This window comes from Alligator mississippiensis, chromosome 15 (assembly GCF_030867095.1).
Source record: "Alligator mississippiensis isolate rAllMis1 chromosome 15, rAllMis1, whole genome shotgun sequence".
Lineage (NCBI taxonomy): Eukaryota > Metazoa > Chordata > Crocodylia > Alligatoridae > Alligator > Alligator mississippiensis.
The window spans coordinates 1,998,969-2,023,569 of NC_081838.1; the positions used below are offsets into that span (position 1 = coordinate 1,998,969).

Consider the following 24,601-nt stretch of genomic DNA (forward strand, 5'->3'; position numbering starts at 1 on the left):
ATGCATATGTATATATAATTATATCTTGTATATCAACTATAATATATGACAATTATATGTTCAATATATCACATTAAATCATATAATCATCAACTACATATACACACACATTTATATTATGTGTATATAAAAAAATGATGTATATCATTCCATGTTACGTTATATTATATTATCATCAACTATAACGTATTACATATAATATATACTGTTATATTTATCCATATAATATACTATATTACTCTATATAACTTGACATCAATTATAACATGACACACATAATTACATAGCATATAATATTCTCAACCATAATATATCACGTCTAATAAATAACGATATGTTACATATATCATATAGTATATGATTCTACAAATATAACAATGTTAACATATTCATAAGGCATGGGGGTATACTCATGAATATTCCCGAGGCACGGCTCTCGTAGGAACTATCGCGAGAGAGTGTGCGCGCAGGGCGGGGCGGGTCCGAGCGCAGGCGCAGTGGGGCGCCCTCGGGAACCCCGCTGCGAGGAGCGAGGCCACCTCCGCACCGGGCGCAGGCGCAGTGTAGGCGAGGCGGCGCAGGCGCAGTGCGGAAGGGGCGGGGCCGGCGGGGCGGCGCAGGCGCAGTGCGCAGGGGGCGGGGCGGGCCGCAGTCGCCTCGGAGCGCGGGGCGGGTCAGAGCGGGCGGCGCGCGGCAGCATGGTGGATTACCACAGCGCCGGCCAGCCCTATTCGTACGGCGGCAACGGGCCCGGCGCCAACGGCGACTACATGGCTCAGGAGGACGACTGGGACCGCGACCTGCTGCTCGACCCCGCCTGGGAGAAGCAGCAGCGCAAGGTGGGTCCGGGGCGGGCTGTGGTATTTGGGGGGGGGCGGTGAGGCGTTAGCGTGGGGGGGGGCGGCTTCTGAGGATTTGTGGGGAGGAATTTGTGAGGTGAGGGGAGCTAGGGGGGCTGTGAGGCTCTGGGGTGCGGTGTTTGGGGGGCTGTGAGGCTCTTGGCAGGGGTTTAATACAGCTGGGCTGGGGGGCTGTGAAGCTTTTGGGTGGGGGGTCTGCAGGGAGCCGCCAGGCACTAGGATGGGGGTCTCTGGGACGGGGGGGGTGCGGATCGAGGGGGTCTGGGGCTCTGGGATGGGGGCTAGGTGGGCTAAGGTTTTGGGGGTGTTGGAGAGGGAGGTCGGGGGTCTGTAAGGCTCGGGGGGGTGGAGGGAGCTCGGTTTTTAGGGTCTTTGGGGTCTGCGAGGCTCTGGGCTGCAGGACTGAGGGGGGGGCTGAGGGTTTGGGTGGGTTGGAGGGTTGGGGGGGCCCCTGGGGTAGGGTTTGGGGGGGCTGATGGGCTATGATGATTGGGTAGGGGTGTTGGGGGGGTCTGTGAGACTGGGGTGTCTGCAAGGCTCTGGGCTGGGGGCTTTTGGGGGTCCCGTGAGCCTCTGGGATGGGGGGGACTGAGCTTCCGAGGAAGCTGGGGTTTGGGGGGTGGGATTTAGAACCGGGGGGGAGGGGGGGCTGCTCGGGGTTTGCAGGGCCAGGGCTGTAGGTCGAGTCTGGCTGTGTCCTTGCAGCTGCAAAGGGGGGGGTGGTGAGTTTTTTGGGGGGGTGTCTGAAGCCCCAGTGTGTGGGGTGGCAGGGGGTCCGCTGGTTTTGGGGGAGCAGCTGTGATATTGGGGGGTTGGGAGCGAGGGTGCTATGGATCTGTCCCAGAGTGCTTTGGGTGATCGGGGGCTGAGGGCTTTTCTGCTAGGTTCTCTTTGGGCAGGGCAGGGGGATAGACGGTCTCTCTTTGTGGTAAAGGATCCTGCTGCAAGAGGATATGGAGGGAGCAGCCAGGGTTAAATGAAAAAAACGGACTTGGGTGGGGGAAGGGGGTCGGGGCTGGGATCGGCTCAAGGTGAGCCGGCTGCTGAGCTCGAAAAGGGAGAGGCTCGAGGTCTGGGCGCGGTAGGACAGAAACAGAACGGTACGCCCAGCTCGCGGGAAGTTTGGGCACGGATGAGGCCGGGCACCGGTCCGGGTGTTGGCTGCCGGAGGAGGAAAGAGTTGTGGGTGTTGGGCTGGGAGGGGCGGTTGAGACGTATGTGATGGGAGAGAACAAACTCCCAGTCATTCCCCCGCACCCCTGTGCCAGTCTAGTTCCCGGCCAAGGGATCTGCTGTGGAGGGGGCAGGGCTGGGAGCCCTGCAAGGGGAAATGTCTGGTTCCCTTCCCTACCCCTCTGCCTGGTATCCCCCTAATCACTAAACACAGAGCCCCTGGGACTTGCTGACCCATCAAAGCGAAGGCTCTGTTCAGACATGGGAGAGATCCTTGCTGCCTGGTGACTGAAGGGCCCCTTCAAGCTGCATTAGCAGGGTTTCTTCCTGTGCTCTGGACTGGGGAGCTGGGCCAGGAAGGGTGTGCCACTAGGTGAGGCCTCCAGCCTGGGAACTTTCTCTGTACAGCTAGACGTTTTTGTATAAAGCTTGTCCGGCCCTTGCCAAGTCTGACGCTGCTTGTTCATAAGGTATCTATTGTGCTTTCTAGCTGCCTGGTGATGCTGCTAAATAAATGGCTGTCAGTTGACCATGTGCTCATTGTAACCCGCATAATGTGCAAACTGCCCAGCTCTAAAAACCCTGAGGTCCAATTCTTTGTGCATCTTATGCCCTCTCTGGAATGTGCCTATTAGCAATCCCTGTGAATCTGACTGGGTTGCAGAAATCCTTCCTACCATTTCTGCGGCCTGCAGCATGGAAATACATGCTCGGCATGGACCGACTCTGCAGTTACAGCATCAGCAATCTTTTCGGTTCACTTGGCTTTGGCTGGATGTTGGGGTAATTCATGGCTGAGCTGAGTTTTTGGGCATCCCGAAACCGTGTCCTTGTGTTTGAATGCACTGGGGGACGCGTATTACTTGTGAGAGATGAGAGGGTGCATCTGAATGGGAGCTTGATTGAGAAAACTGTACCCTTTAAATTCTGCAGTTTTGAGCATGTGGCATTACGTTGATCATCTTCTCCGGTTAACTGAAGTCAGTGACTGCTAAGGTTGCACTATATTAACAGTTAAAGTATTGTAGGTACAAAAATGCCCTCCTTTCCCAGCCTCATCTGATTTTTTTCTATAGGGAGGTTCACTGACCTGGGCAGGATGCATCTTTCTTTCTCCCTCCATTCAAGCCAGGGATGACCTTGTCTCTATTTGTACAATAGGGCAGCACTTTGCTTGCGAGATTATGGGGAATATGCACCCTTTCCTTTTGCCACAAATACGTGGAGAAACCCGACCTATGCAGATGTTGTATTCATATTGGCTGGTAGTTTGAAAACCGTGTGTTGTTTCAGGTTTGTTTTTAGGCAGGCAGTGGAGAATTCAAGGTAGCCATATGTTATTTTGTTTAATTACCTTAATTGCAGGCTATTTCAGACTGAACTAAGAATACTGGAACAGAATTTAAGGAGGCGGAGGAATTTTTAGACTCTGAATTGGCAGGAGAAGGAACTTTCAAAGGGAATATTTTGTTCCGATTGCAACAAGCGTGTATTTGTCAAAGCTGTAACGAGCCCGTGCTGTTGAGCTTTCCGCATGGGGCTAAAATCAGGCCGAGGTTTAGAAGGATGTTTAAGAAATAGCCACTGCGCTGTTGCAACAGAGTCGCTTCACACTGGTAATGATTTTTCCACATTTCGGGGCATAGCTGTGGCCTGGAGATGGTGCATATGGCTCCCATGCCGATGCCTTGCTATTAAAAGGTGCAGCCCTCTCTCTGGTATGGAACGGCAGTTCTGATCCGCCTGGAGCAACTCGCTTGGGACTCTACAGCAGTTTGGCACTATGAAGTGGCATCTCAGCTGACATCCTCCTAGGAGAGTTGTGCATGGTGTTTCAGAGTGCGTGTGTGATCTCTGCCTCCGCTCCTGTTTCCCCTCCACTGTGCGGTGAAACCACTTGGGTGCGAAAAGCGGAGTCACCCTCTCAAAATAGGCTGGAGCTCTGCAGTCACCTGATGACTGCTTTATACTTGCATCTAAATGTGCTGCGGTAAGATGACTTGTTCTCTTAAAGGCCCCAGTGATGTTGGGCTTAGGACCGCTGTTCTTAGCTGAACTGGCTTCCGAGGCAGATGCAGCAAATCAGATAAGGCTCATTTCTGGCAAACTGGTGCTCAAGAAGTTGTGTTCTCAATCATATGCACTTCTTAGAAGTCTTTGAGCAGGTCCACACTGGCAAACACTTGTAATTACACCAGCATTGTTATGCTGGCACTGCCCTACTAACACAAACACAGTTAAGTGCTTATGATGGGGTATGAGCTGATGGGAGTAGGCCTTGCTGTACTTGTCTCTCTGCATGCACTAAGGCTTTCACTGCTGGGGTTTTATTAGCAGTGAATTGCACCTAGCTGACGTAGTTGTAATGATGGTAACTGCAAACGAGCTTGCTGTTGAGATCCTTTTAAACCAAGTTCAGGCTTTATTTGCACATAGTTTTACAGCTTTTTCTGGAATTCCAAGCCCGTCTGCACAGTGAGCAAACTTCCTCAAGTGAAAAAGGCCTGGTCACTTCGGTCCTCTTTCTCCGGGCAGTATCCGGGCACCGACCGCTTTTCTTGTGTAGTGTTGCCTGGTAAAAGAAGAGAGACTTGGCTTGGCTCTTATTTTGGCTGTTTAATTTGGGTCGTGTCTTCAGTGCTTCCAACATGCTGGAAGAAAATGTTGTAAGAGCTGTGGTGATGGATGGGTGGAATCAAAGCAAAATTTAGTAAGGCCAAGAGGCTGCGGGCAAGGGAAGAGAGGCTCAATGAGCTGTAGTTCTTCTAAGTAAATACCATTTCTCTTACTCCAACAGTTGAACCTTTCTATGCCATTCTTGTAACCCTCCCCAAAGGAAGGGGCTGATGATTTGCACATAAAGCATTGCATACGACTTTGGGTAGAGTACGTATGGACTTCTGCTGGCCTGGTATGTTGCCCTGAAGGCTTTGAGGCCCTGAAAGTCTGGCAAGATGAGAGATGTCTACTGTTCATACGAGTTGCCAGAAGCTTACCTCACTTTAAGAGGTTGCAAAGACAACACCAGTTGTCTTTCCTGCCTAGTGCAGGGGAGCTGGGCCTGATGATCTTGCAGGGTCCCTTCCAGCCCTTACAATCTATGAATCTACAATCTATGAATCTATTTAAATGAAAGCATGCTCTTCCTTTTGTAACAGTATGGGGTAGATACTTCTTCTGAATGAGCTAAAATATCTCGGGGGCTGGGAGGGGTGGATGGACCATGCAAAGCTAAAGTAAGCTTGGAAAAGAACTTGTATTATTTCTGGGAAGATGAGAAATGTTGGAAATACGCTGGCTTTCCATTTGCTCCGAGCCTCTGGCTTCAACTTGGACTGAAAAGAGGCAGAAGGAATCTTGTGGCTTTCCTGGAGCCGGTTCTTATCCACCATCACGTAGCATATTTAGTGTTACTGGCCCTGGCCTAGCAGCAACACGCCGAGGTATCTCCGAGCTGGGTGGTGGGGGAAACAAAACCAGAGCACTGAAAACGGAGGTGAAATTGCAGGTTAGGAATTGGGTGTGTTGGCAGATATGCCAGGGGCTGGGTGTACTGCTGTCATCATAGGAATGACGAGCGCCGCAAGATAAGGACAAGGGGAGCAGGAAGAGCTGAGTGGCAAGGGCAGGGCCAAGTCTAGGACAAGCTGAATGGCAAGGGTGTGGCCAAGTCATCCAATGCCCCTGGGACTGATGTATTTTGGTAGGCTTCCTCTGCTGGGAGCTTGAAATAATGTTCGCTATCTGTCTGGAACTCACCCAAATTCTCTTGTACTCCATGTGACCCATGCAGAATCCCAGAGAACTCATCATCGTTTTCCACTAATTAAACACTGAAAGGAGCGTACCACTTCTGCACACGTGAAGCCCGCTCTATTGTAGCTGCATTTAGTCACTGGAACAAAGTTTGATTTGCTGTGAAGTAGCAGAGGATTGGATTGGATCCCGCTTTGTGGCTCCTCTGAAGCTCCTCGTCTGGACTGAGGTCTAACACGGGGAAAACTGACTTGGAGCCAAGTTTTTCAGCTCTGTGCTCCCTTGCTTTGCAGCCGTCATGGTCAACAAGACATAATATTTAGACAGGGTCCAGGCATTTGTATGCTTCATTATAATCATAATGAAACTGTTTAGTCTTAATGGTGAATGTGTGTCAGGGCAGCGCTTGTATTGCTGTAATCTAGTGCAACTTCCTAGGGTGCACAAAGGGAAACTGAGCCTCACCTGAGGCCTCGGTGTTTGCTTAATGAAATGAATCCACTCACAGGTAATGTTTAAATTGGCAGGCTAGCGGAAGGACAAAGGTCACTGACTCCAGAGTTGAACCAGGAGCTTCAAATTCCAGGCTGTTCAAAGGCTAATGTAGTAAAAGGTTGGTTCCTGCTTCTCTGTGTCCAGTCTTTGCTGTAACTCACTGGATCAATACAGATTAAGCCTTTTAATCAGTGGCTTCACCAAGAACACCAAGCATAGCATCTGGTTTATTGAAACGCTTGCTGTGTTGGTTTTTAGGCGGGCTTTTTTTTTTCTGCACAGTGCCTGGAAGAACGGATTCTACAGAGAAGCTGTGTGGTTTTGGAGTGTTAATACTTGTATAACAGTTTTAAGCAAGAACTAAGCTGCCTTGGATGGGGCAAAGGTTTAGAAGCCAGGAAAGGCTCCCATCAGTATCTCACTATGTGGCTTGGGGAACAAGCTCTGCCCCAGACTTATCCATCCCTTCAAAATGGAGGTAATTCCTACCCCTGCAAACCTGCGTGATATTAATACTGAGTTAGCTTGCTTTTGGGTGGTTAAGCATTCATTCCTTTGGTTAAAGTAGTATGCAGGACACCCATCATATCAGAAGCTTGCTTTCATTTGGCATATGAGCAAATGGCAGAGGCCCCCCTTTTTGTCATACGTTGCTCTATGGCTTTGGCCAGTGTCTCCAGCTTCTCCGACAAGAGCAAGGCAAGAATCAGCACCCTTGAGTAGGATTTCACCTTGCCCCATATGAATGCTTGCAGCCGTTATTGGTTCATTTGTCATGTTCAGCCAACCATCTTCCATTAATGTCAGTTCTTATACAGTCAGTTGTTTTTCTCCTCTCTCTACATCTGCAGTACCTAGTTGTGAGCCTGAATGCTTACATTTGGTGGGGGGAAGTATACTGGGGGGGAGAATGCTCCAATCACTTCTTAACTTTGCACTGCTGCAGCTTCAGTGAAGACATTTTTGCCACTTCCCATTCAAATTTAGGGCTTTGATTCCATAGAAAATGGAAAAGCATCACTGGCTTCCTTTTTGACTCCAGGTTATTTTTTTTTTTTTAAGTTGATATTAGAGAGCTGCTGGAAGGTGGTTGGAGCTCTATTTCCATGTCCTTGTCTTGATCATGGCATATTAATTGCTCATTTGTGATAGCAATCAGCTGATCTGATACACATTGCCTTGGAAAGAAGAACCAACCACCTGTGGTCTTCGTGCATCTCAGTAACTACATCCCATTGATGAAATGGTTGGAACGTCCGTTGATGCTGGTGGGAAGCTGTCTGCAAAATTCCCTAGTGTGGATAAAGCTGTCATGAAAATAAGATGAAAGCAGCCAATATAAAAACACAGGGTTGGATGCTTTGTCCACTTTACTAGAATTTTCTGGACCCTAGCAAGCAAATAGCTCAAATGGTGTGTGTGGGGGTGTGTGTGTGTGTGTGTGTGTGTGTGTGTGTTTAAGAAAAGTTTTGGCCTCTACAGGGTTTCTTCAAGAATATTATAAGGGTTTGCTGCTAGCCTTGTATTCCTTACCTTGAGGGATGCTAATCTGAACCAGGAATAGGTTTCTTCTATGTCTTTTGATGCATAGGGGTCCCCTGTGGTTCAGTGGTATTATCCTTGTTGGCCACACAAGAGACCCGGGTTTGATTCCTGGAAGCGTAGACCGCTACAATCATGGCAGCACCAGATGTATGGACTCAGTGGCCACATCCAGATGAGCGTGGCTGTGCAATATGTGGCACTCGACACATCTGTGGCACCACATACTACACATTCAGGTGTTCTCCATGCTGTAAGGTAGTGGTGCTGGGGGGTTGGGGGTTAGACCCTGGGAGATTCTGGGATCACAAAAAAAACCTGTGCAGAAAATTGGGATGATGCACGCAGGGACAGTGCACGCTGCCCAAGATGGGAGCCTGGTTGGCCAGAGCTGTGCTCCGATTGTCAGCCAGGGTCCAAGTGGCAGGACTGCCACTCCTGCAGTCCCAGGAGGTCCACAGGATCGCAGGTAAGGCTGCTGGGGCCAGCCTAGTGCTGGCCCCTACCTCTCCTACCCCACCTGGGGTAACCTGCTGTGTGGCACGGGCTTTCCCCAGGGACAACTAGCAGTGGCACAAGGTGCGTCTCTGCTTCTCATCCCTGGGGAACCAAACACGTAGATGCGGCCAGCTGGCCTTTGGATTCTGTCTCAGTGGCCTAAAGAGGGGATGGAAGGCCTGGGCAGCCTCCACTCCTCCAAACTCCTGCCTGGGCATGTGTCGAAGGTTTGGGTGACCTCTCACGTGTACACCATGATCTGGAAGGATCACTAGTTGCCAAACCAGCCTCTGATGCATCAGGAAAAAATAAGGGTTTTGAACACTTGGTGATGTGCTGGTGCTGGATTTTTAGCTTCTTTTTTGGCTTATTGGCCATGTGCAGCTGTTTGGTAAGCAAGGTACCTTCCAGAGGTTAAGGCAGCAAATCTTATATCGAGCCAAGAGTCTGATGAAAAAATGTCTGCTCTAATGAAATGCAGGTCAAAGCTTCCCTCTGTCCTGGAGAGGGGAGGACTAATCAAGAGACAAATACAGGAAATAAAATGGAAACTGCTTTTTGGTAAGAAGGTGGTGATCAGACACAAGTCTCTTACTCTGCACAGTTATGGAAAACTTACTGCGTCACAGGTCTCTGCTTCTGCCCACTTCAGTACACAGCCCCACTGCTGCAGCTCATCTCATCTGGTTTTTGTTTTGGGGGTAGGTCACAGGAATGAATTCCTTGTAAACTTAAAAGACATTGCTGCGCTGGGAACATGCTTGGCTGGATCTAGCAATGTCTGAGCTACAAGAAGGGGAGGAGAAGTCGAAATGCCACTAGCTGCACACGCGGCTACTTCCAGACTCCAGCAAAGGCCTCAACGCCACGGGGTGTCCCTGACATTTAAACAGTTCAGTGTGCTGCAGAAATGAAACTGTTGTGAGAGGGTTTACCAGCGGATTAATACAGAGCTGTGGGGTTGACTGACTCTTGGTGTGAAAAGTCAGGGCGCGTTAGTTCAGCAAAAGATGCCATGAAGGCTGTTTCATTGGAGTTTAGTAGGTGCATGTGTATGAGCCATCCAAACAGTTGCGGTTTCGTTGCTGGTATGTGTCCGGTCTCTGGGGTTCGTCTGCTGGAATCTCAGCTATGTGACTTTTTAACAACAGGGCAAAATTTTTGGAAGAATATGCAGAGGATGCAGACACATTAGCAAACAAAAAGCAAACCAGAGCAGCCTTTCGCACCCGTGCGTTTCATTTACTTCCCATATTGGTGGCATTGGAGAGATTTGCTTTTCTCCAATGTTAGGCATGCCATTCATCATAAAAGCCACCTCCTTTGTAGCATCAGGAATTTGGAAGTTAGCGCAGGTTGTTCTGTTTTATCTTGTAGTAAAATCCAGCAATGTGTAACTTCCAGGCTCTTTAAGACTGGCATCCTGTCTTTCCTGCAACATCTTCCTGCTGCTTTGTGTTGATTGAATCATCAGTTTGCTCTTCAGGTCTTTTTATTAGTTGCAAGACAGCCTAATAATGCCTGAATTACTCAGTCAGGTTGCATCCAGAAATGAACATCCACATTATCCTAAGATTGGTTACATCTCCTGTGTAGTCTTGGTTTGGCTGCCAAGTTATGACAGCTCGATGTGGAGTCTGCCGTCGGATCCCATTCTGCGCAACCCAGCATGGCGTGAAGGCTTATTGTGGGTGACTAAACCTGAGATACGCGCGCTTTCTTGCTATGCGTTGGTAACCCACGTTAAGGGATTTGCCAGACTTAAAATAAGCATATATGTATAACTTCTGAAGAGGGGATTAAATGGCTATAAACAAGCTCTAGTCTGGACAGAGAATTTAGGACTTGCATAAAGACCAGACAGTTAATATCTCTAGGACATGTGTAAAGAGACTGTCAATAGATGAAGGAGTTCAGAGTCCTCGAATTTCGGGGACTTCTGTTTCTTCTGCTTCCACTTGCCTCCTCCCCAGGTCTGTTTGCTAATGGCTTTATGAGAATATGAATACGATCTAGGAGCCACTACTTGTTCTACTGTTCTCTGTTAAAAGGTCTTGGTCTGCGTCCAAAGACAAATATCGGTCATAATAGAGCTCTGATAATAGGAAAATATCTTGCAATTTGAGAGCCCTCAACTCCCTTGGCTTTGGGAGAAGCAGGTGCTCAACACATCAGAATCTAGTCCTAGGAAAATATATACGCACATGATCTCCTGTAGACACCTAATCCTCTATTCAGGATATCTATAGAGGTATTCCCTTCTATGCAGCACTGGTGAGACCACATCTGGAGTCCTGTGTCCAGCTTTCGGCTCCCCACTACAGAAAGGATGTGGACAAATTGGAGAGAATCCAGCGGAGGGCAGTGAAAATGGCACTGGGGTTTGGGGACATGATTGGTGAGGAGAGGCTGAGGGAACTGGGCTGATTTAGTCTGCAGAAGAAAAGACCGAGGATGGACTTGATAGCAGCCTTCAGCTCCCCAAAGGGTGGGTCCAGAGGATGGAGCTGGACTGGTCTCAGTGGGGGCAGATGACAGAACAAGGGGCAATGGGCTAAGGCTGCAGCAAGGGAAGTTGAGGTTGGATATTAGGAAAAACTTTCTCACTAGGAGGGTAGTAAAGCACTGGAACAGGCAGCCCAGAGGGGTGGTGGACTCTCCATTCTAGGAAGCCTTGAAGACCTGGATAGGCAAAGCCTTGGCTGGGATGATGCAGCTGGGGCTGGTCCTACTTTGAGCAGCGGACTGGAGGAGATGACCTCCTGAGGTCCCTTCCAACCCTCATTTTCTATGATTCTAGAGGTATTCTTTTTACACTGTATAGCTGAACTTGTTATCTTGTCAGCACAACTTCACCTGCAGCCCTAAGACAGGTCCTAGATTTAGGGTGTGCTGGGCCTTTGCGGATGTAATGTTGTGCATTCTGGGTGCTGCTGCTTTTCTGCACAATGCTCTGGTTCAGGCCCCAGTAACCCTGTTCTCTTGCAAAGGTTGCATTTTGAGGGCTAACTCACAAACCTTGCTTTGTGCTTGAGTGTCTTGTAAAACTTGCTGGCCAAGTGCTCTGTTAAGAGCAAGCCGTGCATATAGTCTTGGCTTGGAGTAACCTTGGCTTGTGGTGTCCATGTCCGAGAGGGTTAGGAGACGTGGAGTCTGGCTGAGAGTGTCCTTTGCCGCTAGAGTAAGCTTATCTTTGCCGTAAGGACTGTTTGTACTGTAATGACTGGCTTCCAGAAGCTGTAAAGAAGGGTTGCAGAATATCGAAGCACCAGCTTAATCATGTTTTATTAGAAGAGTTGACAGGAATCAAGTTTAATAGCTCCTTTTATTCATAGTAGTATGCTGAATCACTTGTGGCATGACTGCATACCTCATACTGATGGATGGTACCTGTCTGGTTTAGCAGTACACCAAGGCTATCTGATTCCCCTTTGACTTACATTTTTCTTCTTTTACTTCATGGGGGGGTGTCCTTTATTGTACTTTATTGCCACTGGTAACCTGCTCCCATCCTGTTCACCGAGGCATTATGGGTCCTGGGCTGTGAGACACGACTTACCAGGTATCATCTCTTTGTGCCTTTCTTGGATGGGAAAGTTTGTCGTATAAATCGCAATCCCAGTCTGAGAAGAGACCATAAAATGCTCTCCTGGTATTCACGGTTGTCATGTTTCAAATGAAAAAGCTTTTCCTAACCCCCTTCCTGCTAGTCAGGCTCTGTGATTAAAGCGCTGTTCTGTACTACAGGTCACATGGAAAGATTGTTCTAGGCAAGTGAGGCAATTGGAGATAGGAGTGCAACCCTCCTGGGGCCAGCAGCCAGGCACAGGTGCAGTAGATCAGAGTTTACCTTTCTCTGTGCAAGCTGCATCCAGTTAGTCCGGTAAAGGCAGCTCTTTACTGCACAAGCAGAATATTCAGTTAACTTCTCATCTGGCAGATGGATTCAGAGCACAACTACCCAACAGACTGGCTGGGTAAAAAGCTCTGGCTTATATACCTGCTTTGTCTTAAGAGCCACACAGGCATATAGGGTCTTTGCTGGAGGTTGCATCCAACTAGATAAGAGTTTTGGACAGTTACATGGGGTGCCTAATCCTTTTTTTTTTCTCCCTCCTAATCCTTTTTTTCCCTAATTGTCAGGGTTGAACAGAACCACAACATCTTTATGGCGAAGAAAAAATGGTGTCAAACTTTTAATTGAGAGGTGTAGGATGCACTTGGTAAACGTTTAACATTTTGCTTAAGTATTAAGAACATTCTGTTATTGTTCGAATAATGTTAAACTGAGGAGGAGACTAGAGTTGCCTGTAGTAGGACTGTCTGCAGAGCATTGAATTGACTCCTAGAAAATGAGGGCTGAAGGGACCTCAGGAGGTCACATCTAGTCCAACCCCCTGCTCCAAGCTACATCATCCCAGGCAAGGCTTTTGTCTACCCGGGTCTTCAAAGCCTCCAAGAATGGAGATTGCACCACCTCTCTGGGTAACCCGTTCCAGTGCTTTACGACCTTCCTTGTGGGAGAGAGTTTTTCCTGGTATCTAACCTCAGCTTCCCTTGATGCAACTTGCTCCTTGTTCTGTTGTCTGCCCCCACTGAGAACAGTCCAGCTCCATCCTCTGCAACCCCCTTGCAGGGAGGTGAAGGCTGCCATTAAATCTGCCCTCAGCCTTCTCTTCTCTAGATTAAATAAACCCAGTTCCTTCAGCCTCTCCAAAGTCATGCGCCCCAGCTCTCTAACCATTTTCATTGCCCTCCGCTGGACTCCTAAGGCCTTCTCGTAATTTAAAGTTAAGTTGTGTTGGCCACATGTTTAATAAACATTGATATCTCTTTGGTAACAGGCAAATGAGGGTAACAAAGACACTGGAGTGATACCGCTTTGAAACTCGGTGCATGCTTTCTGTGGGAGTGGCTGGGAATGGGTTAAACTGTAGGTTGAGACTTGCAAAGCTGGCTAGAGGATTTGAATACTTACCATTAACTAGATGTGCAGATCTTCTGGGCAGCCTTGCAAATCTCCCGCTGTAATCTTGACAAGGCAGCTCTTGCCAAGTACTGCCTGCACTGGAATAAGAGTGAGCTGTCTGTACCGCGTCTGACAACCTGGGACTCTAGCCTGCTGGGGCTGTGTTAACCAGTACATGCAAAAGATGGTCAGGTGTGAGAATGTTACACACGCACACATGTGCTGCCCCCCCTTGCAGGTTCTTGCACTGACACACATCCTGAATCACAGCAGGCTCTACCCCCTGCCCTCCCCTCCCTCACCAGTGCAGCTTCTTGCACTGACAGACATGCATGCACACTAGATCACAACAGGACTTGCACACACAGGTTCTTGCACTGACATATACACACACAGATCCTAGATCACAATTGGTCATGTACATGCATGTATGCGCGCACACCCACCAATGCAGACTCTTGTACTTCAGAGAGCATGTAGCGAGATGGAAGATTTAAAATGGCCTTCAAGGCTGTGGACTTCTAAACTCTGCAGGTATTTTGGTATTGGCGTTGGGTTTAAATATGGCATAAAAACTTCCCTTGGTACTGGTGGTTTTTTTGTGTGAGAAGACAAGCAACTATGAGACTGAATGGAAAAATCTGGGGGGGGGGGTCCAGGGAGTTATAAAGTACATGTGGTAGCCTACGTAATAAAGAAACCAAACCAAACTTGCATGATTGGTGCCTTTTTTACAAATGAATTGTAGGGTAGGCCTTGTCTCAGTTGCAGAAGACACTATCCCCCTCCTGTTCACTACCTTTTGTTGAGTTTGAAGGATCCCAAGTCCTTTAACTTACCTGATCTCTGCTAGAGTGACAGTGCCTGGTGCGCACAATACAATGAGCTGTGGTTTCAATTACTGACCTAAACAAGGCTCCAGTAAATTCAGGAGTAAATTCCTATGTGGGATCATCTTGCCTGAAAGCTTTGGCTTAAAGCATCTATTTTTCTTTTTTTCCCTCCGTCCCCTCCCTTCCCTGTCTGCGAGCTTTGTTCACTGCAGCTGAGGCTTTCCAGTTTTGCCATCAGGATAAAAACTCGCAGCAAACTTGAAATGACCTGTTTTGCAGCCATTGATTTAATACCACCCGGCTACTGTGCTGAACCAGCGAGTGAGGGGTGTGATGCATGCGGATTGCTGTACAAATCGGTTTGAATTTTGGTTTGCAATTTGAGTAGAGCAGCTGTAACTCGCTTGCCTTCTGCCTCCGACTTTGTCACAGGTCTGAGCTGCTTTTACCATGTAAGGACATGATAATATCTGCAACACAGCGCTAATTTACGGGACAGGTAAAACAGCTTTAAAAGCATCGGGTGTGAATACTCCCACAGTCCAGCAAGTCTTTGTTTTGGTGAAAGCTCTCATCTTGTGCTGCGTCAGCTGGCACTTAGTTATTTTGGGGGTTTTTTTTAGCAGCACTCAGATGTTTTCTTCCCCAATTCAGTAGAAGGCTTCAACCAGCCAGCAAATCAAGTGACTGATCAGTGTACTTCTCCCTTGTGGAAGCTGAATCTGAACTTGATTATTGGCACATCTACCCTGGAGCTTAATACAGCCTCACTTGTTGAGAACTGATTTCTGTAGTCTGTGAGGTTTAACTATGACAGCAGAAGTCATTCGATTGGGTCTCATGAGGGCCCAGCTAAGACCTTGGGACCTGTCAGATTTTTGTCTAAAAATAATTTTGTTGAATGTCTTCCATACAAGAGCAATAGCTGAGCTACAATTTCCCAGTAAAATAAAACCGGTGAAATAAGAACAGAAGCTTAGAGGGGGGAAAGGAGACAAGTGAAAGCAGAGAGAATGTAACTGTATATGTCCGTCCAGGCTTTAAAGTTTATGAGGTAGAGGCTGGAGCAACTGACTGCGAGAGATTGGAAAAGATCTGTGTGAAGCTGATGTGGCACTGAACTATTTTGGGTTTTGTCCTAATACCGATACAGTTTGAAACCATTTTATTTGTTTCAGTATTAAATACCCGTTGGCTTCAGTAAGGCAGACTTGAATACCCTACCAACAGATGGGAGTGATTAAGCATCTTGTCCTCTAGAGGCAAAAATTGGACCTTGCTTACACTACCAAATGGCAGTTACTGCATGTCTCAACCACCCTGAACCCCGATACCAAGGAAAGTTTTTATGCCATATTGAAACCCAACTCCAATACCAAGAAGCACAGTCAGATTGGGTCTGGGTCCTGTTCCCAGCATAGCCACTAATTGCTCTGAGCTTGCTCTGAGGTTTTTAAGATCCAGCTAGACAAAGCCTAGGCTGGGATGATCTAGTTGGGGCTGGTCCTACTCTGAGCAGGACATTGGATTAGATGTAACCTCCTGAGGTCCCTTCGACCCTCATTTTCTATGATTCTGTGGACAAATTGTTTCTCCTCTCCAGAAAAGGGCACCGTTCATGGTCTGGAAGCTGAATTCATCCGTCTCTACAAAGCTGAGAGCAGTGGTTTGTTGTTCTGGGAATGCAAAGGGGTGATGTCCACCGAATGCATGTGGCCTGTCTTGTATTGCTTTGATTTAAGTGGGGAAATTGGATGAGCATTATAGCTGAAAAGAGAGCCCTTCTATCAGGAAAGTGGTTTGAAGAGATGGAATGCTGCCGCCACCAGTCTGTTTCAATACTGCACATCCAGAAGTATAATAACTTCAGTATTCCATGTTGACCTTTCATTTAAGACTCCAGATGTTCTCTGCTTGTCAAATACAGTAAAACCTTGCTTACACTACAAAATGGCAGTTGCTGCATGTCTCGGCCAAGATCCATAATAGCAGAGCTTTTTAGTTATATTTCACACATCATTTTTTTTGCTGCATATACCATAAACTTTAAAAACAATTTTTTTTACTAGGGAAAGATAAGCAATGTGCACGCATAAGAAGGAACAAAAAAAAAAAAAAGTGTCTTGAGATGTATTACCACTTCTTTTGCTCCCTTAAATGTTAATTTTGCAAAGGCTTCCAGGCACTGGATGAATTAGCAAATTTTGCCTGCATGTTCAATCTTGGGCTTCTAGGGAACACTCCAGTAGGCCAACGCTGACTCTACTAAAACTTTCATAGCTTTGAATTAAACATACAGCTGTTTTTCCACAGAGCTGGCGTGTAACCTAAATCTAGGGTTGTAGTTTCTGCTTTTCAGAAGCTAGCTACGGTTGAAATTATCCTAGCTTTATTAATTTTAACACTTCTCTCCTTTCGGAGAGGGTATGCATTACCCTAATTTCCCATGATCTAATAGGGCAAACTATTATAGGAACCTGCATTTAGCCTCAGCAATGTCACTGGAAAGATTTCTTTCTGTACAAGGTTGTGTGTACTACATGTTTGGAAGCATATGTTGTTTTTCACTAGCTGGGAACGTGGGCTTCTGTGCATCTAAATGGCAATTAAAGTCTCAGCTGACAAGACGAAGATACCTAGTTTTGAAAGAGGTGTTGGTTCAGACAACAGCTCATTTCTAACGTGTTCTGTACACATTAGTTAAATCTGCTCTGCTATACTGTCATGAGTCATCTACAGCGCTATCTTTTGGGTGTAGGGTTTTTGTTTCAACAGATAAGTCTTCAACTCAAACACAAGTTCAGTGTCCTTTGCTTCCCTACTATAATTACTTCTGGTGCAATTAATTCATTACAGTGATACAGGCAGCCATTAGTGTTGGAGAAGATGTTACTAATGGCAGCGTCCTGTTGTCTGTCTGCTAAAACCAGGAACATCAGAAGTTATTCAACCCATAGGAAGTGGTGTTCTAGATTTGGGTTTTGGTTTGTAGTGAGGACATCATGTTTTGTGGCCAGAACTTTCTACATCCTTGGGCTGAGTAATGGAAAGCTGCTTCCCTTCCTTTAAAGGGCAGAAGAAATAGTCATCTGTGCAATCTGTGACTAACTAAGAGAATGATATGAAGAGTCACAGGTCAAGGAGGTCCTTCTGGCCCTGGGGCGTCCATCTTCCTAGGCTATGGATGTGGCTAAGGTCCTTCTCACCATAGCAAATGCCCCAATGTGTCCAGCACCTCCCATGCAACTGTAGGTACAGGATCAATTTGAATCCACTGTAGAGAGGATGTGGCGACCCAGATTAAGAAGATGACAGAAAAAGGAGCATTGGTCTCAAGTTGTACCAAGGGAGGTTGAGGTTGAATATTAGGAAAAACTTTCTCTCTAGGAAGGCGGTGAAGCACTGGAACAGGTTATCCAGAGAGATGGTGGAGTCTTCATCCTTGGAGGTTTTGAAGACCCAGCTTGACAAAGCCTTGGCTGGGATGATCTAGCTGGGGCTGGTCCTGCTTGGAGCAGGGGATGGACTAGATGTGACCTCCTGAAGTCCCAACCGAGGACAAGAGTAGCAGCTGAAAACATCAGTCTTCCTTGGTCCTGGCTTACTTATTTGTCACAAACCCAGCCCACACCTGTTTGCAGCAGGCCTTTATTACTAGTGACTCATCTGTGCTGAGGTAGCAGGTTGAGTTCTTGAATTTGCTTTTATGACTTCTCTTGGCTACAGTCTTTTAGACCCAGACATGTTTGAGAATCCTGGGCATCAGCTCAAGTGGTGAGCTTCCCATCTCAGCAAAGTCTCAAACATCTTCATGTTGGCTTTGCATACCTCTGATGTGAAAGTACCCCTTGACTAGGTGCCCTTTGCTGGACCTGTGTTATTTCGTAGTCTGAGGTTTGTGTGAGAAGGTTATTCTGTAATGTAAGTGCCTTGGGACTTCTTTGGCTATTGAATGAGTAGCTAGGCTTGTCCTTCAGATATGCTGATTTCATAATCACAGGTGCTCTTAAATCAGGAGTAAATAGTGCATTTACAGACCTCAACTTAATCCTGTGTCTTGTGATCTGGTTGCCTTCTAGAGGCATCAAGCTGTTCAGTGCTGAAGTTTCCCTTGCTGGGAGAGTGGGATTCTGAATTTGGTAAGACAGCTGGTGCCTGGGACTCACGAGCTCAAGGTTAGTGCACCTGATTGAGCTGCTGCAAGCAGGGGAGGGCTGAAGTCTGTCTGAGAAGCACTGCAGGAAATCAGCTAGCAGGAACAGCATTTGCTTAGAGCTGCCTGGCCTAGACTCCATCCCTCCCCCCCCCCCCGCCTGCCCAGAGGCCACTTCCTGCTGCCATTCCTCCTCAAAGTTAGCCTCAGTCTCGCAAAACACAATCAAATCAGCAGCCTAATAAGGCAAAAGAATGATGAGAATCTCCATGGCCCAGCCTCTTCCTCGCTCGTCTGTGGCAGCGAATTAGGAAAATCTTACAGGAGAATGACAAGCGACTCAGAGCGGCATGTGAAGCGGCATTCAGTGCCCCAGGAAACTCCTAACCAGCCCGTAATGGCTTCGGGCAGCTATACTCAGCTGGCACTGAATGCTTTAATGAGAAGTGACGAGGGCATGGTCTCCAACTGGCTGCTAGCTCACTTTCTTTGTAGGCAGCGTTTTGGAAGTCTTTGGCCAGCTAACATGTCCTGGCAGTGCTAGTTTGTAGTCTCTAATGAGGGAAGAGGAGCATCACTAGGGTAAGTTCCAGAAGACAAATTGGTTGCGTTTGAAAATCGACAAAATCCAAGGCCAGCTGCTGCTGTCTCTGCCTCCTACACCAGCCCGGTTTTTAATTTAGCTTGAAAGCCTGTTAACACCAGGCCTAAAGCATAGGGTAATGGTCACACACCCGTTCTGCTTCACCTGAATCTCATGCGGCAGGTGTAATGCATATCACTTCTCCTCCAGACACTTTGCAGGAGCTAATTGCATGTCTCAAGGTCCTCGGAGGGGTTCTGCGAACAGGAAATCTGAGATGGGACGCGGCGCGACCAGGGCACATTCATGCAGTTGGTTTTAGCAGAGAGCAGCCTTCGCTCTTCAGCCTCCTAGTCCAACCACGCCACTTCTTTTTTCCCCGCAACCTGAAATAAACCTCAGGTCCCCTGATCCTTCTTTCTCAGTGACACAAGGAGAACCACAAGTTCTCAACAGTGGGGTTCCTCTAAAGCCAGTGTGCATGCATTAGCGCAGCAGTTCCTACTTGCAGAAGTCAGTACCTCCTGGGGTGCATTTTGCCAATTGGCAGAAAAGCCTCAAAAGAAGCTGACAAATTTCCTTATCGAGAAAACTTCCCCAAGGCGTGTTCAGACCGTCTGCTGCCTATTTACCAGGAAGGTCGGGTCTTGTAATACAACTGTCCCACCAAGCCTCTTAGTCAAAGCATTGCTAATTACTGGTGAAGGCTGAAGTAACATGTAAATATTAATTGTTTCTGCAGCTGTGCAATTAAGGAATGTGTTGAGAGGAAGGCGGGTTTTTTCCTCCTTTTTTGTGAGCTTTGTTTAGTCTTGCTGAGACATCTAAGAACCGGCTGATAACTTCAAGCATAGGAGCAGTTTCCTGTCTTAAGAGCTAGCACAGGAAACCTGGTCAAGACAATGTGGGTGATGCTGCCAGAGGGGAGGAGGTGTAAGCCTGAAACAACACCCCGTGCCCAGTAGCTTAGTGCTTGGCCTGGCTTTGTCAAACCAGTTCGCTCTCAGTTGTTACTTCTTCTGGCTAACCTTCCCTTCCCTCCCCCCGCGTTGGCTCTGGTTAATAAGCTTTGGAAGATGTAGCTTCTTTGTACCAGCTTGGAAGCAAAGCACTTGTTAGCCTGTTGGCACAGCTGCTTCAAGGAATGAGTTAGCGGAAGCAAAACTCACTTGGGTTTTGGGGAAGCAGCCTTCAGGGATCAGAGCTTCTGGTGATGGAGAGAAAAATTTAGAAAAGGGGCTTTTTTTTGGTGGAGGAGAGGTGTGTGGAATATTTTAGCAGCACCTGTTCATCTCCTGCTCTGCACTGGCTTCAACCCTCTCATCACCGCAGCATGCTGGTCTCTCTCGTTCCTCCAGGCTCTGCCTGTCGTCCTCATGGAGCTTTTCTGAGACACGGCAAGATGGTGCCCTGTAAGTCCAGGCAGTTGTTTCCACAGAGCCCTGAAGGTAGTAACCACCTTTCCAGTAGGTCGTGGCAAAACAGCACCCGTCTAGAACAGCGGTTCGCAACCGTTTTTGTACCGGGAACCATTTGTGAACATCAGTGGTCAGTCTCAACCCAGTGTCCCTCCTGGCCTGCTGCTCCAAGGCCCCAACTCCCCAGTGTGTGGGGCATGGGGGGCCCCAAGCAGCCCCTTGCAGGCTGGAGCTCAACCAGCCTGCAAGGAAAAAGCCAGTTTCCCACGTTTTTCTCCTTTTAAAGGAGAATCCATTTTTAAAGTTTGATCCACTTTTAAAGTTTGTTTGCAACCCTTTCATATATTCTTGTGACCCACAGGGTTGAGAAACGCTGGCCCAGAACACAGCGTGACCCCAGATCAGCTCGGAAATTAAGGGAGGCGAGCACTTCAGAGCTTGGCTTTATGGGGGAGATTGGCTTTAACCTTCTCGAGTCAACTCAGGGTGTGAAGCTGCTGCTCTGTGTTTATACCTGGGGCACTTTGCACCTGACTGAGCCTGCGCCCAGCATTGAGTTTGCTTTTAACACGCACATGGATTTCAGGTGACTCAGTAAAGTGTGCCCTTGCGCCAACATGGTCCTGCAGACTCCTCCCGAGGGCGTGCGTCTCCCTCAGAGTCCAGCGCACCTGACCAGTTTGATCTCACCTGAGATGACTGTTCACCTGCACTTTCCCTGTCTCTTCGCAGCGCAAAGGCTTTGGAATGAGCTTTGAATGTTTTTAGCTACCAAAGTGGTTGCTTAACAGGGTGGGGATGGTGGAGGAACCGACAGAAGACTCGTCTGGCAGGATTGTGTTTCTTTCATGTGGGGTCAGTCAAGAAAAATACCTGTGAGGCTGCATTCATCTGAGCCTGTTAATCCCTCAGGTTCCCATCTGCCTGCCAGAGCTGCTTGCAGGGGCTTTTCTGTAAGGGAAAGCAGACCAGTGGCAGATGGATACTTTCCTGTGGCTCTGGTGGGGATGCCTATGGCAGTGGTTCTCAACCTTTTTTGTACCAGGACCCATTTGTAAACATTGATGTAAGGAGAGCCAGTAAGTAGTTTAAGTAGCTGTAAGTCCTGACCCAGCAAATGGCTTAAGGAGAAAACAGCCCCCTGGCCTTGCCAGTGCCCCTCACTTCTGACCCACTGCCCCCCACTTCCAGGCCCCAGCCCCCCAATGTGTGGGGTGGGTTGGATGGGACATGGGGGGGCACATGCCCCCCCCCGAATTTGTGCACCCCCAGTGGGCATGGAGTGGCAGCTGCCCCCGGGGCCCAGTGAGTGGGACTTGGCGCAGGAGGCCAGAGTGCAGTGGTGACACTCATTGCTGCGGCCAAGACCCCCACACCAGCCATACTGCCAGTGTGAGGAGTAATGGATGGAGGGGAGAGTTGTGCTGCCCTCGCCTTCTCCCACCACCAGCTGCTCCCCTCCGGCCAGGGCTGTACCCCAGAGAGGAGGTGGGGTGGTGGGCAGTGTACCCTGTGCCCCTCCCCACCCTGCTGGCACATTGTCTATGCCACCCCATAGACTTCCCTTTGGGGAGCTGCTCTCCATGCTGCCTGTCTGCCACGTGCATGTGTGCATATGCACATGCATGTGGCACCCCCTGCCTGATCATCCTTCTCCCGCTCCCCCTCCAGCCCCAAGCGGCTCCTTGCAGGCTGGAACTGCCAGCCTGCAAGGGGAAACCCATGGTTTCCCACATTTTTCTCCTTTAAAGGAGAATCCATTTTTTAAAGTTTGGCCGCAACCCTTTCATATATTCTTATGACCCATGGGCTGAGAAACGCTGGCCTTTGGGATAAGAGAACCTGTCTGGAAGTGACTGGCTATATATATTGGTCACTTGTATTCCAGGGTAGTATCCACACAAGAGGAAGAGGAGGTGCTGCAGTGGCAAAACTCTGCATTAGGTCTGCCCATCAGCTTCCCCTCATCCAGGCTGTGGTGCAGCCTTCACCTCCAGTACATGCATACGTACATGGTCCTTGGCTCACATGAGCTCTTTCTGTCTTGGAGAAGTCGGTATGAAAATCCCCTCTCTCCTTTGCCTTAAAAGGAAAGCAGAGCAAATATGCAGAAGCCGTTCAGGTCTTAAATGTTCACAGAAAATCAGCAAAATTGATGCAGCTTGGTGCGCGCGCCCATTCAGTAGATAAACATATTCAAATTCCAGCAGAACAAACGACAGAAAATAGATGGCTTCCAGTCCGCACTGGAGCTCAAGCCTGCATCGCATGCCTAGCATATAATCTTACGTCCCAAATTGCTGCTGTGCATACAGTCTTCGTCCAAATTGCTGGAGTTTTTACAAGCCAGCCGCGTGGTTGGAGCACAAGCCTGGAAGCCAAGAATTCTTGAAACCTAACTCCTCTGACGGCCTCTCTTGTTGCTTTGGGTTGTCTGTCCCTTAGATTTGATTGTGAAAAATGGCAAGCATGTACATGTCGGTGGGAGCTGAAGGAGCTCGTTCACTTACGTGTCACTATTTAAGACTCGGTTTGCTAGTCTGGAGGTGTCCCTTTCAGGCAAGGGGCGAGGTTCATATTTAATGCTCAAGACAACGCCTTGTCATCTTGACATCTGGGGGTGTGACACCAAGTGCCTGCAGACTTCAGTTCTTTCATGTATAACCCCAAGGCACCATAAAATCTTCCCAAAATATACCTGGTCCTGAGGCCTGGACTAAATGCCATTGCAAATGAGCCACCCTGGAAATTCAGCATTGCAGCAGGAAAAAGTGAGGCAGGTACAACCTGACTCGAGACTTTTGACCAAGCAGAGGGAACAGGGACTCTTAGGTGTTGAAGCTTCATTCGATCTGTTCTTAAGTGTCTGCTCTTCCCGCGTGCTTGAACAGTTTCTGTATTTCTCTGTTGTGCCCCTGCAGCATTTTTTGGAGTAGGAATACTAAAGCTGAATCTTTGACGTCTCCCTTACTGCACCGAACAAGCTCACAATGCCACGTCCACTTCTGGCTCCTCCTGCGCTGTGTCACACCTGGAAGTGTTTGCTGGTCGCACAGCCTGCACTGCTTGATCGGTTCGCTGCTGGGCGAGGGCTTGTTGCCTTCCATAGACCTAAGGCTAATGTATATGGTAGTACCTGGTAGCCTCATAATTGCACCCGATTCTCAAAGCATCTTAGGGTGTTTGGAACTGCTCTTGGTGACATGATCTAATAGTGGTTTTCAGCCTTTCCAAAAAATGTGATATTCCCACCCCCTCCCCTCCCCCAAAACTATGACTTGGTTACAACAGAAACAAATCCTGGCCCCCAGCCCCTCTTTATCTAGCCACAAAGAGCAATCTCCAAAACTAGGTTGTTATCTTAGAGTCCAGAATTCTTGCTTAATGCAACACACACTATTGCGGGTTCCTCTAGGAAGGCACATGGTCACCTCTGCCCCTGTAACAAAAGCAGCTTTGACACAATGCCTGGAAAGAATTTCTCCAGGGCCTCGATAGAAAGGAAATTCCAAGAGCCACGTGTAGAATCTCCATTTCAGTAATGCTTTTTTGCAGCACGGTGCCACAAAAAAGCCACCCTCCTGCCCTCAAACAGCTGTGCTTTCGTTTCTTTATCTTGTTTGAAGATGAGCAAGCGTGTGGTTTCAGGGCTGCAGCTTTTGTGCATGCATAAAACTCTGGCCCATCTTCAGAACGGGACGAGGGTGTTTTGTTGCAGCTGGCTCAAGTGTGCGGCTCCGCTTTGAGTGTTTCTCTCACTCGAAGTGTGGTAATGGTGACTGGCTAGTTCAGACATGGAGCAACTTGGCAGCCTTGTGACCACCCACCCACTTTGTTTGTAGTAGGATTAGGAGCGTCTTGAGCCTGGTCTCTGTCGGGTTAGTTGCACCATCGTGAGGTCCCTTCCAGCCCTAACTTTCTGTTTTCTATGATTTTAAGTTGCAGCAAGGGAGGTTGAGGTTGGATATTAGGAAAAAAGTTCTCACTAGGAGGGTGGTGAAGCACTGGAATGGGTTATGTAGAGAGGTGGTAGTATCTCCATCCTTGGAGGGTTTTTTTTGAGGCGCGGCTCTACAAAGTCCTGGCTGGAATGATGTATTTGGGGCTGGTCCTGCTTGGACTAGATGTCACCTCCTGAGGTCCCTTCCAACCCTCATTTTCTAAGACTCGATGAATCCTTAGTGAAAGAAGGAGCTCTAACCCTAGGTGTCCAAATGTTATGCCTGAACCGTGAAGGAAAACGGCCTTCTATATGTGGATGTCTGAAACCTCGGCAGGGAGGAGAACGTTTGACTCACTACATCAATTTAGTGACGGGTAT

General features: G+C 48.2%; 1 protein-coding gene across 2 annotated transcripts in view; it reads left to right on the top strand.

Annotated features, from left to right (window-relative positions):
* The first annotated feature begins 664 nt into the window (after positions 1-664).
* ACTN4 (actinin alpha 4) overlaps positions 665-24,601 on the top strand; it is a 70,400-nt gene continuing 46,463 nt past the window's right edge. Inside the window, exon 1 of one of the 2 annotated variants that reach the window (XM_059718833.1) lies at positions 665-839. In XM_059718833.1, coding sequence (XP_059574816.1) covers positions 699-839 — 141 coding nt within the window. In that variant the 5' untranslated portion in view covers positions 665-698. The remainder of the gene's footprint in view (positions 840-24,601) is intronic. The other variant, XM_059718832.1, reaches the window with a different exon arrangement.